The sequence below is a fragment of the Centruroides sculpturatus genome, unplaced genomic scaffold (genome assembly GCF_000671375.1).
Source record: "Centruroides sculpturatus isolate CEXI.00-Female unplaced genomic scaffold, Cexi_2.0 scaffold145, whole genome shotgun sequence".
Classification (NCBI taxonomy): domain Eukaryota; kingdom Metazoa; phylum Arthropoda; class Arachnida; order Scorpiones; family Buthidae; genus Centruroides; species Centruroides sculpturatus.
This window is the reverse complement of record NW_019384293.1, coordinates 635052-648551: the sequence shown is the minus strand read 5'-3', so window position 1 is coordinate 648551 and position 13500 is coordinate 635052. Positions and strand designations below refer to the sequence as shown.

Genomic DNA, 13500 nt, shown 5'->3' with positions numbered 1-13500 from the left:
TATTTATATATTTATATATTGTATAACATTTAAAAATTATTTATAAATTTACATTTAAGTTACTATATTTTTTTTCATTTTTAATTACTTACTTATTAACTATCTGTTGGAAAATCAATCCATTTATTCCATTAGTTAGGTTTTTTATTAATTAAAAAATTATTAAAGAGGTAGAGGAAGCGTAATTCCTTTCCAATAATGTCCATAGTGAATTGTTAGTTCCCTGTCCCGCGGCTGACACAGCACTGCTCCGTTGCAAAATTTATCCGGTAGGAGGTGCTGTTGAAAGCAACAGCCATTCATTCATTCGCTCGTTACTTACTCTTAACTATTAATATCAAATTATTGAAGTTAATAAAATCTCTGTAAGAAATAAAGTCAATTCCTCGTGCAATGATTTCATTCGGATATTTCCAGAAATTCTTAAGATAAAACAGTCCAAGTGTTATTAACACCGTTGAAAGTTATGAAAGAGTGTAATCACCTATAAATATAACGTGCACAATCGTATCGTTTACTATTGTGGTGCTATCTGTTATTGTCTTATTTGTCTGTTGGTGTGTTGTTTGTTTAATTGTTGTTGTCGTTTGTATATAAAAAACAATACATAAACAACGTAAATAAATAAACAAAACAAGGAAACAACACAACAATAACAAATAAGCAAACAATATAAATAGCAAATTAATGTTATTGTTGTAGTGTTTCTGTGTAGTTTATTTATTTGTTTACTGTTGTTATTTGTTTAATTGTTGTTGTCATTTGTATAAAAAAACCATAACAAGGAAACAACACAATAATAATAAACAATATAAATAGCAAATTAATTTGCTATCGATGCTGTATTTCTGTGTAGTTTGTTTATTGTTGTTACTATATTGTTTATTTATTTGTTATTGTATTGTTTGCGTTTTATTGTTTTGTCTTATTTACTATCATTATTCCATGTAACAAGCACATTATCTGCTTTAATAACAACATTATTATTATTTAATTATTGTTATTAATATACTGTTCATTGTATGTTCTTGTTACTGTTTTGTCTTATTCACTACATTAAAAAAAAATTATTCTTAAAAGTTGTTACCTCGAGTAGTATTTAAGTGGATCATACAACTATAATACGATAGTAACAAACCAGAAATGTATTTATTTAGTTTATAACATGTTAAATATGTTAAGCTAAGAGAATATAGATAGCATAAAGGCTTTTTATATAAGATAATGCTATATTGGGAACAAGGAGGAGAAGAAAAGTAGGATAAGCCAGATTGATTACATCAGAAGTGGAACTAAATGTACAATGAAACTATTAACAGATAAAAGGTGAGATATATAAGGATAGGAAACTAGGTACAACTTAAATCTTTTCCTGTCAAATTCTCTCAAATGAGTGGATACTCCTCGACACAATAGTTAATTGTATATTTGTCTTATTCAAATAGTTAAAACTTATTGAACAGTCTTATTCGTTTTGAAATTATTCATCAATAATGCAAATCACTAGTAAGATAAGCTGAGTCAGATTGTTTCGTGCGAGAACTATTTGTTGTCGAATTAAATTGAGGAAACAAACAAATTGTGACTTTCTAGCAGTTTTCGATCATTTTTAAGAATGAATAAATGTTATAGTGAACGGAAAGATGCCCCGAGAGATAAGGAAAACATGGCTTAACATTTAAATTAGTTGTAGTCGATATTGTAAACATTTTTATGGTTAGAAATGGTCTAAACACAAACGCAACACTCTCAGTACGTGAAAGAGATACCTTACAAAAAACTAACATAAACTCATGGCTACTTAATTAATAATATAGACGATTTTTCAAGTGTAACTTTTTGAACAGAATGGCTAAACTCTTCCTAAATAATTACATGTATATTTTGACTTTATAGAGGCCATTTCCATATATATCGTCACTAATTCCATCATCTAACACTTTTATAGTAAATTTACAAAAGACAAACAAACAGATGGAATAAAACATTTTAAAAATGTATCTATTTCATAATTTCGAAAAAGTCTTTCGGATAGACAAACGAACGAACGAGTAATGAATTTCGAAAGCAATAGCTTACAGATTAATTCTAAAATAGATAACATCCTGTAACAACATTTATTTATTATTATTATTATTATTATTATTGCTTAATAAATTTATTATTTCGCCAACGAAATTAAATTTCAACTCCATTTTCGTTAACAAATTACTGAAACTAACTTCATTAAACGTACATTCATTACCATAGTCATTATACAATAATATAGTCAATTAACCTATTAACAACCTGTTCTTCATTAATTTGCTATAATCTCTGTTATTAAACTATTATGTAATCAATTCTTTTAATTAACGAACGACAGACATACAGGACGTGTCTTTCTTACTTTTTTTTTAAATTTCTATATGTCTTGTTGATGTGTTATAAGGAAAAGAGCTTAAACACGATAGAAGATTTTATAAATAAGAAGAATATCTAAAAAATTATTTTAGAAAAAAATCTAAAAAAATCTTTTTTTATTACTTAAAAAGCCTAGAGCCTATGGCAAAAATATTACATTTGGACCTTAGCTTTTAGCGATTTTTTAGATAATTTAAAGATTGAAAATGAACTAGAATTTTTTTTAAAGTTTAAAACAATGTTTTAAAATATTAAAAAAAATAAACAGAAATTTTTACCTAAAAAATTTCTGTTTATTTTTTTACCTAATTTTTTACCTTAATTTTTACCTAAAAAATTTATTGGTTTTTCAATTATAAAATCGAAAAAATTTCTTGTACTTTTTGAATTATAAAATCCAAAAAATTTTGTATTTTTACGCTNAATTATATTTTTAGTTAAATTATTTAACTCTTAGGAAATAATAATAATAATAATAAATTCTAAAAATAAAACTGTTCTTATCTGTAAATTTTTATGACCAGAAGTATAATTTTTCTGCTTAATAAATCAGGATTTTCTAGCTTTAAACACTTCTTATTATAGTATAATATCTCAGAAAAATCAACAAAAAATGCATTTAAATATTTTTATTTTTATGTTAATTCTAAATTAATTTATATTTTAAATTTGTTTGATATATTTTTATATATTTTATATACAAAGATGTGCTTCTAAAACATTCTAATTTTATGATATAGTTAACGTAATTTTCTATGTGTTTTTAAGCTTAGAAAAATGTAAAATTAATCTAAAAATATCTGAGAATTAATATATATAGTAAAAACCTGTCTAAAGCGGACCTTAATAAAAGGAACTTGCTATATAGGGGAAATTTATAGGGCTACTGCGATTTTCTGTGGATAAAAACCTGTTTAAAACGAAAGCCTGTCTAAACGGGTGAAAATTCTTAGGAACACAGCGATTTTCTGTTTAAAAAACTGTTCAAAATGGAAACTTGCCTAAACAGAAAAAATATTCGGTACCGTAAGAGACCGGTTTACACAGGTTATAAAGAATTTTTAGAAGAATTTAAAGAGCAAATGTATTCTTCGATCATTTAGACTTTAAATAAAATTTGTTTATATAATTNATTTTCTAGCTTTAAACACTTCTTATTATAGTATAATATCTCAGAAAAATCAACAAAAAATGCATTTAAATATTTTTATTTTTATGTTAATTCTAAATTAATTTATATTTTAAATTTGTTTGATATATTTTTATATATTTTATATACAAAGATGTGCTTCTAAAACATTCTAATTTTATGATATAGTTAACGTAATTTTCTATGTGTTTTTAAGCTTAGAAAAATGTAAAATTAATCTAAAAATATCTGAGAATTAATATATATAGTAAAAACCTGTCTAAAGCGGACCTTAATAAAAGGAACTTGCTATATAGGGGAAATTTATAGGGCTACTGCGATTTTCTGTGGATAAAAACCTGTTTAAAACGAAAGCCTGTCTAAACGGGTGAAAATTCTTAGGAACACAGCGATTTTCTGTTTAAAAAACTGTTCAAAATGGAAACTTGCCTAAACAGAAAAAATATTCGGTACCGTAAGAGACCGGTTTACACAGGTTATAAAGAATTTTTAGAAGAATTTAAAGAGCAAATGTATTCTTCGATCATTTAGACTTTAAATAAAATTTGTTTATATAATTTTCTACATATTTTTTGATTATTTTTGAGAATTAGTAGAGTCTAAAATTAATTTTAAAACATCTAAAAATTTTAAATATATATGAAAATGTTTTTTTATAAGGATTAAAAAATATTTACACGTAATCTTTAGCCATTTCATCTCTAAATAAAGCATAGCAAATATTTTCTTTTACTCACTAATGTTGTGTTTTTTTGACATATTAAAAAAAAACAGAGTTTTCAAGTCCAGTGTAGATAAATCCTACATATTTTTGCATCCCCTATGTAAAGAAAGATGATTGGAGAGCTTCAAGAAAGGATAAAGTTGGATTGCAACGACGAAGTTTCAAATTTTAAATATTCGACTTCTAAAAACACCAAAAATATATAAATAAATTTAAACTAGTATATATATTTTTTTTATTATTCTACATTTTAATTAAACATATATTATTTCTAAATTATTCTTTTAATTCTAAAAATATTCCTGGACCTTTCCGTCCTAATAATTGTTACCACTACCTTTAAAATTTTCAGGTTGGTTCAGGAGGGGAGGGCATATTTCCCAAACTAATAGTCCGATTTTACTGGAACTTTCTACAAATATTTTTCCATAATATACAAACCTTCGTGCAAAATTTCAGAAATTTTCGACAAAACACACAGGAGTTATTAAGCTTCGAAGTGAGTGAAAAAAGTCGTGTCCGTCACACAAACACGCTAATACCCCTATATACAGGAGGAAAAAAAAACCCAACTTTTTTGCATTTTTCGACGTTTCTTGAGTCCAAAAATTAAAAATCTTGGAGGGAGGGTCGCCATACTTTTCCTCTGTTATATAACAGTCGGGAAAGTGAAAATTGCTTAGAATTTTAGTACATCTGTTAGACTCAATAAAATTGGATGAAGTTTACATTTCTTTACGTTTACTCATTAGAAATAATAATATTGGGTGAATTTTCTTCAACTAAAATATTCATTATCGTGTAGTTTAATAGCAGGAAAGGCAAACATAAGTAGAAAAAAAGTAAGCGATTAAGAGTCAAATTCTTAGCCCTAGGGTAGCATTGGAAGATTATTAAAAAGGAAGTTAGATGATGGAAGCATCTTTAGTAATATTTCCTTAGGATATAAAATAAGATTGCATCATCAATATTGCTATAGAAGAATGATCATGTTGGCATTAATCAAAGCCAATTTATTAGGGGGTTCATGTTACACCAATCGATAGAGATAAATGGGTATATAACAATACATTTTATCAATAACCATTGTACTAGAAAGCATTCTAATTTAACGTTCAATTAACGCAATAACTAAAAGTAATTATTGCTTCCCATTGTTTGTTTATGGATTTTTTTCCGAGTAAGTGATAAGTTTTTTTAGATAATANCTAATTACTTTCTAGAATATTTTATTTTAAAAATAAAATTAAAAGAAAGGTATAGCTAATTTTCAAAAATATCCCTGAAAAAATTTACTAGAAATTTTTAAGTGATTTTTTTTTAGATGATAATCTTAAAGGGTGATTAACATCAGATTGTTAAAGATAAGAGATGCTCTTCAAAAGGTTTCAAATTTTTGTAGAAAAGAAGTTGAATTTTCTGCCATATTTCCTCTTCGATTGACATTACTTTGCGATATCTTCAAAGATACCTACAAAGTGAAAAGACAAATCATGTCTTGAAATAACAAGCATCAATCGATGTCCCATTCACTTCAAACTGAAGGATTTCTTCTTTACTTGTTCGAAATTTCACGTTCGATTTCTTTTAACTTAATATTGGAATATCCATATAAAAAGTATAGGAAGTACCATTTTTTTCCATTATTCCAATATTTTTCATATAATGATTCAAACAATTCTAAACATATATTTCAAATTTTAAATAATTTGAGGTAGATTTATGTAAGAAATTAAATAATTTCAATTAAAAATATTCTTATTTTATTAATTTTTTTCAGTAAACTGAGTTTAAATAATTGTATATCTTTCCATTGTCCATAGCTGATCTGAAGAAGAAGGTACTTCATACAATATACCTTTATTGAATATATCATGCTATTTTATCGAATATAATGACTTTTTCTAAACGTTTCGTAACAGATTTTTACTAAAAACTTCATTAAAATATACTGAAAACCTAAGAAAACAATACGCATATATCGGGGTCGCAAATTCCTTGGATAAGAAATTAATCGTGATTAAACTCAATCTTTCTTTAAAATGTTTACGACCATTAAAAAATGCATCTGCAGTTTATTTATTTTCTTGATAATTGTTTAAAATACTTTAAAATTAGGTTATAAACTTAATTTTAAAACATTATAATATATTAATAATCTTTTAATATTATAATTTATTTAACTAAAATTTTGGAAAATAAATTACTAATGTTTAATTTTGTGATAGTCGCTATTTCTGAATTTCTCTCCTTGAAAGCTTTTACATTTAACTACATTTAAACTTTTAATTTAATTTATTAAAGTAAATTTTCCCTCCTTGAAATGGATTTTACAATAGTTGATGCCAATGAAATTTTCCTATTTGAAGAGATTTTACTTGAAGATTTACTTGGTGTTATTTGCTAACACTAAAATTTTCCTCCTTGAATAGCATTATAATATCTGATACCACTAAAATTTCTCTCTTTGCAATGTTTTTACATTAGTTGACACTACTAAATTAACTTTTTGCGACAATTAATGTCATTATATCTCTTTTTTTTAATAGCTTTACAGTAGTTTATGCTGTTAAAATTTCCCATTTTGAAGAATATCCACAATAGTTGAGACCACGAAAATTTTCTGTATACAAAGAATTACAGTAATGGATGCCACTGTTCTTCGAAGAGCATTGTAATAGTTGATGCCATCGAATTTCTTCCTTAAAGAGTATTTATAGTACTCGATATAGTTAAAATTTCTCATGAAGATCATTACAATAGCTGAAGCTACTGTTTTCCTCTTCGAAAGTCATTACAATAATTGATGCCACTGAAATTTTTCTCCTTCAGAAGCTTGAACAATAATTTATTTAAGTAAATTTTCCCACCACATATAATGTATTTTGAAATAAATAATATTTTTACTAAATTTTATAAACTTTGAATAGATTTTTACAGCATAAATTATTAAGTAATTAACTTAATTTTAATAAAAGATGGCACATTTTATTAATAAACAAAAAATAAGATATTATTTTATCGTTATTAATAAATAGCGAGAAAATAAATACAACTGTCCTAATTATCCTTTACTAATTCTTTCATTAAGTGAATTTCGTTTAGTCCTACAAATAATCTTAGGAAAAGACAAAATCCTATCCTAATCTTTGCTCTTACAAATCAAATAATATTGATTAAGTGGGAATAGCTGAACGGTTTGTTACCCAATCAGAGTTTATCAAATAAAGCTTTCTATCCAAGATATTTATCTAAAAAAAAACACTTTTTCAATAAAAAATATATTTCGTTTTTTTTAGAAACTTCCTTCTGCTTGATCTAAAATTTTCCTGCAGCATTTTTTGAAGAATTAAAAAAAAAACTAATTGATTTTATACGTTTTCGATGATTAAAATGTCAAGTAGATTTCAATTATGACGTTTCTTTCTTCTTCAAAACACTAGTTTTGTGTTTAAGATATAAAAAAAATCAGGCAACATGCTCGTGCTCACAAATACAGAAAACATTCCTCGTTGTATTTTCAGCTATAAAAAAATCATTCAACTTATTTGTGGATCTAGGAAATGCTTAATTTATCTATTTATAGCTTCAAAATATCTCATTTATTATGTTTATCATTTAAAAAAAACCATTTAAATTATTCTCAGGTTAAGATTTAGGAACGAAATTCGTGTTCTCAACACTAAAAATAACAAATATTATTTACTTTTTTGAAAAATTATTCAATATATCTATAATTTTAAAACGTCGATCCAAATGTTTTTAGCTTTAAAAAAAACCATTCAAAGCAATTCGCAGCTCCTAAAAAAACACTTAAATAATCGATAGCTTCAAAACTAACAAAAAATAATTCAACTTATGGAGTTAGAAAGTATTCTTCAGCTTCAATTCAATTGTGCACAATTCTAAAATTTCATTCAAAGCAAGCCCATCCATAGGATTTTTAAAGGGTGAGGTTTTAATAAAATATACAATTACGTAGTTTATTTATTTTTATAATATAGAGTAACACAATAGAATAGACTAAAGAGAAGCTAAATGGGTATATAAGTTATAGTTTATTGTAATAAACCAAGATAAAATTGAAATATTTTTTTATCCGCTCTGGGGATCCGAGATCGGATTCGGATAAGCAATCATGAATTTTTTATGAGTGGTCTGACCCCAAATTTTGGTCCCCTCTGTAACTATCTGGCCGCTACCACTGTGGCTTCGCCCACAGATTAGGTATGATTGATTAAAAGAGCTCACTTAACGTCCAAAGGATGAATAGAAAAAAAATTTAATGAAAAACAAACCTAAGAATACCTTCTGTACTTTTCGAACTCAAGCTTTTTTTGGTGTACACTTACTGTTTTATGGTACACGCTATCATTTGTTCTTCTGGCCAAAAAGATAGACAATAAATAAGTACGGATACTTTGAATACCAATAGAATAGATATAGATATCAATAGATCAATGGTGTAAGTATATCAATATATACACCATTGTTTCTGCAATATTTTAATTTAAATATTAGAAATTTCAGTTGTTTTATAAGTCCAATTTTCAGTTTTGTAAGTAACATTTTTCAATTATCTGCCATCATAAGCAACTTTTGTTATTTCACAATAGCATTTTTGCAATGTACAGTACAATACCAAATTTCGAACTGAAATAAAAGTTTTCTTTCTGACATTCTGAGAATACAACTGTGTCTTCGATCATTCGGCAATGATATTTCCGCCATTTTTCATTAATTCTTTAATTCCTAGTTTAGCATTACCTCCAAATCAAATTCTTTATTAGCTTATAAGATAACTAGGTTTCCATTTCATTTACATAAAGAAAAGTAAGCATTAAAGCTATGATTTTTATGCCTCACAGCTGAATCCAGACACTACTTCCATCCACTTTAGCCCATCAATTGCCAGTGGCACAACAATACTCAGTTTTTCTGCTGTCTGTTGTCAATACTGATACTTCGTATTATGTTCAAACAGCAATCTTGAGTTTGGGGAATACGAGATGCATGGCTTCTTGTTTTACATTAACTATAATCATAAGAAGGAAATTAGGATTCTCGTTTGTTCTTCTTAGTAAATAAGATTTTCTTATTTCTCAAGAAGATCTTGTTAATTGTTATGAAAATCTTGACACCTGTTGGAGCCATTGTAAATCCTTTCATTGGTTTCAATCTTTTCAAGACAGCACGATTTCTTCTTTGATGTTAATACGTCAGCTTGTATCTCATCCGATAGTCCAATAATTATGGCGATAAAATTGTAACTAAATAAAAAAACACCTTACCACTGGGGTAGTTTTCTTAATTTAAATTTTCTTTACAAACGTTTTCGGCTCTATTTATGAGTCCTCCTCAAGTAAATTGTATTTGAATTCGGAACAACATCGAACATTTCAAATTTATCTGCCGAGGGCTTATAAATAGAGCCGAAAAACGTTTGTAACGAACATTTAAATACCCCAGTGATAAGATGTTTTAATATTTAGTTAAAATAGGATTATGGATTGATAAAAGTGTAGTCATTAATTCCTGAATAACCAAACTGAATTCTACTTTGTACATTGTTTTTCATAGCAATAGTCTGATAACATACAACATACCTCCTCGTCCTGGATATTCCCAAGTATTGACAGTAATCGCTTGCTTTATCCAATTTTGTCGAAATCGGAGAAGAATGATGTTTGTCACTTTCCCCAACGCTCGTGTCATTTACTAATTATAAATTAACCCACTTTCTTGCAGTTCCTTCATATCTCGAAAAAACTACAAGAAAGTGAAAGTAAGTTGTGTACTGTACTTTTTTAGTATTGGTAGTTCGGGTGCTTACTCGCCTGCTATTTTATATAATCATAATTAGTTGCTAACATTTTCAGCCTTTCAGTCAGATTTATCCATTTCCATTATGCTCAATGAGTTATTTGATCCCGCATTTCTAATTATTCTTGTAATTCTTAAGAAATTACTATTAGAGTTATAGTTTTCTCTTGTTTTATAAATAGCTGTTGTTATTGATAGTATAATACCTGCAGCTGATTAAAAATTTCCTTCATGGTTTCTATTAATAGGAGATAGGCCCCAATATGTATTTTTCCAGACCCTCCTTATCCTTACAGCAAATTAAATTATGTTCACCTATCGCTCTAGGGATCAGAAAAAAAATCAGGGAAGGTCGAAAACGCCCAAAAATTTTTTGAGTGCGGTCATCCCCGGATATATCAGGCTCTGTCCCTCACCTTCCGGCTGCGCTATTATGGGCCTGGCCGAACCCATGCTGGATTTGCTGAAAAAAATGCCTTTTTAGTGCCCAATCAGAAAATTTAAAAAGAAACCGAAGAACGCCCCTTGTACTGTTCCAACTCAAGTTTTTTTCGTCCATATTTTATTTTATGGTACCCCACCATTTAGCACTGGCAACAAGAGTTTGAATGTTTTTTCATTATTTAGAATACCCACGTGTAGAAGAATGCAAGATGACGTAGGTGTTTAAAGCGTCACTCTATTGCTCTGGGGAATCCGTAATTAAATGCGAACGAGGAACTTTTCATGGGCAAAGTCTGTACCGAATATGTTTGTTTATTTAGTTATGGCAACGCAATACTTGTGCGATCTTCCTAGGGGATGCCTTCCGGGAGGTCTTTTTAAGGGAAACTTGCCCCCATTTAGGCGTTACAGACGTGGAGGAAACCCGGAAAACTCCATGTGGCCTGTTTGAGCGAGGCGCGAACCCACGATCAACAGCCTGTCCGAGCGAGGCGCGAACCCACGATCGAACTCCCAGTGTTCAGGAAACGAAGACCGCTTGGCCACTGGTGGGCTTTGTACCGAATATGTCATCCCTCGTCCTCACCACCCGATCGTTACCATTACAGGCATGGCTGAACCCGCGATGGTTATGGAAAAAGGCCATCTTAGTGCCCAAAAAGCGAAAAGAATCAAAAATAAAAATAAAACACGTGTAGAGGGCAAAAAATATGTTAATTTTAATTTTATTTAAGTCTTAATTTTTTCCTAATTGGAGGGATTAAACTCCCAAAGGAGAGTATACAAGGTTTTTGTTTTTATCAAGTTATGGCAACGCAACATTTTATCGATATGCCTAGGGGGAATGCCATCCGGGAGGTCTTTTTAAAGGTAACTGGCCTCTATTCAGGAGTTACAGACGTGGAAAAAACCCGGAAAATTCCACGTGGCTAGCGAGGAGCGAACCCACGACTGAACTCCCAGTGTTTAGGGAACGGAACCGCTTGGCCATTGGTAGGTCATACAAGGTCTTAATTAAAAGTATTCATAAATGCCACTCAACATATTCGCAGCTTCAAAAACTCACAAAATTATTGCAACTTACTCATAATGCCTTACTGTAATTTTTAATCCTCTTTTAATCTGAAAAAAGTCACGTCACTTCCGGCCCACGACGGAAAGTTCATACTGTATATAGTTAATCGAGGCATTTGACTCCCAAGCTTTCCTCATCTTTCCTCGAATTTCATCTAACTTCATTCTTGAGATTATCCAAGGACAGAGACAGACAGACTACAGTAGGAAATGTATATAGATCTGAAATTTAAAAATTGAAGCCCAATTAAAAAATATTGCTTAGTAGGTGTATATTTATAGTTTCATAAACATCATTCATTATGTTTACACCTTTAAAAAACATGGCTCACCTCATTTATAATTTCCAAAATTAAAAAACAGGAGTGAGAGAGTATTCTATAAGATTTATATTTACTAATCATCATGAATGATAAAGATGTCTACTTCAATTTATTGCATCATTAAAATTCTATTCGAATGGGGAGCATTTAATCTATTCTGACATTAGAGATTGTAGACGTTAATCAAATCATTTGAACACACGAATATTGATCAAGTTTATTATTTTCAAATAACGCTTAAACGTTATATATTGATTTTTTAGAATTCAATAATCACTATTGTTGTTAAATATGAAGGTTTTTTGAAAGACAAATATCCAGAAAATAATTTTATAAATTAATTTTATAATATNTAATGTATCAAGTAAATTAATATAGAATTTACTAGTTTAAATGGTTCACTTATATCAACACACATGCAACAAAGCAATATAAAACTGTAAATGTCGATATGCCATTCAAATGTATACTTTATATGTATATAATATATAATTTTTGAAAGCAAAAAAAAAAATTAGAAAATAAATTAAATATAATAAAATTTAATGTTATAATAGTAAAAAAATTTTATTTTTGGCTCTTACCACCATGTGGCACTAATAGGTCCTTTTTTTATATATATATATCCATCGTGGATTCAGCGAGGCCCACAATAGGGCCTGACGAGGTGACGAGGTTCGGGATCTGAAATATTAGAGACGATTGGTTTGTTTGTATATGACAACGTGACACGTGAGCGATCTACTGATCAGGGCCATCTTAACATTATTACAGGCCCCTGGACAAAGCAATGCACTGGGCCCTGCCTACACAACCGGCGAGTGATCGGAAAATTATTGTTAAATTCTGGTCTGTATATAAATTAGCGTGGAACCCCGGAAAACTGTCCAGCATACCTATGAGTTAATTAAGACGTCTCTGCTACCGAAGTAGGGATGCCACCTGAAAGGGCCTTCCATGGAAAACTGGCCCCTCTATAGGTGTTATTAACGTAAAGAAAACCTCATGTGACCAGCCCGTTGGCGAGGTGCAAACCCACGAGTTGTGTTCCTATAAGGTGACTCTATAAGGGACGAAACGCCCATTAAAAATTGCTGAAATTTGTGTAAAAATATCAAGAAATTTCTTTTCTAACAAAAATCGCGCACACGCATAATCTAAATGTTGATTTATTAAATAAAATATAGATTTTTAAAGATTTTTTTTACTTGCTTTATTGAAGTGAATATATAAATACTTTGACAGTATACAAACTTATGAATGGCAATAGAATTTATCAAGATGAAGAACTTCAAAAACATTTTTTTTTCATGAACAATACCTTTGGCACTTTAAAGTTTTTGGATCGATTAAATAAATCGAATCATACACTCCACTTCACTAATCAATAAAGAAAGAATTAAAATTTATTTTTTTTTTAGTTAGAGAAATTTTTAATGATTTTTTTTTTAGTTTCTACAAAAAAATATAAATTTTTTTAAATAGATTCATTTAATTTCCAGTTAAAAGTAATTATTAAAAATATTTATACGAAAAAAAAATCTTTTTTCTATTATAGA

At 28.6% G+C, this 13500-nt stretch overlaps 2 protein-coding genes across 2 annotated transcripts in view; both read right to left on the bottom strand.

Moving 5' to 3' along the window:
* The window catches only part of LOC111618675 (gamma-aminobutyric acid receptor alpha-like), a 42865-nt gene extending 42337 nt beyond the window's left edge, over positions 1-528 (bottom strand). Inside the window, exon 1 of the mRNA XM_023360269.1 lies at positions 93-528. The gene's annotated coding sequence lies outside the window, so the exon portion shown is untranslated. The remainder of the gene's footprint in view (positions 1-92) is intronic.
* The window catches only part of LOC111618074, a 6131-nt gene extending 3883 nt beyond the window's left edge, over positions 1-2248 (bottom strand). Inside the window, exon 1 of the mRNA XM_023359544.1 lies at positions 2223-2248. Within this exon, the coding sequence (XP_023215312.1) occupies positions 2223-2248 (26 nt within the window). The remainder of the gene's footprint in view (positions 1-2222) is intronic.
* Positions 2249-13500: the final 11252 nt, after the last annotated feature.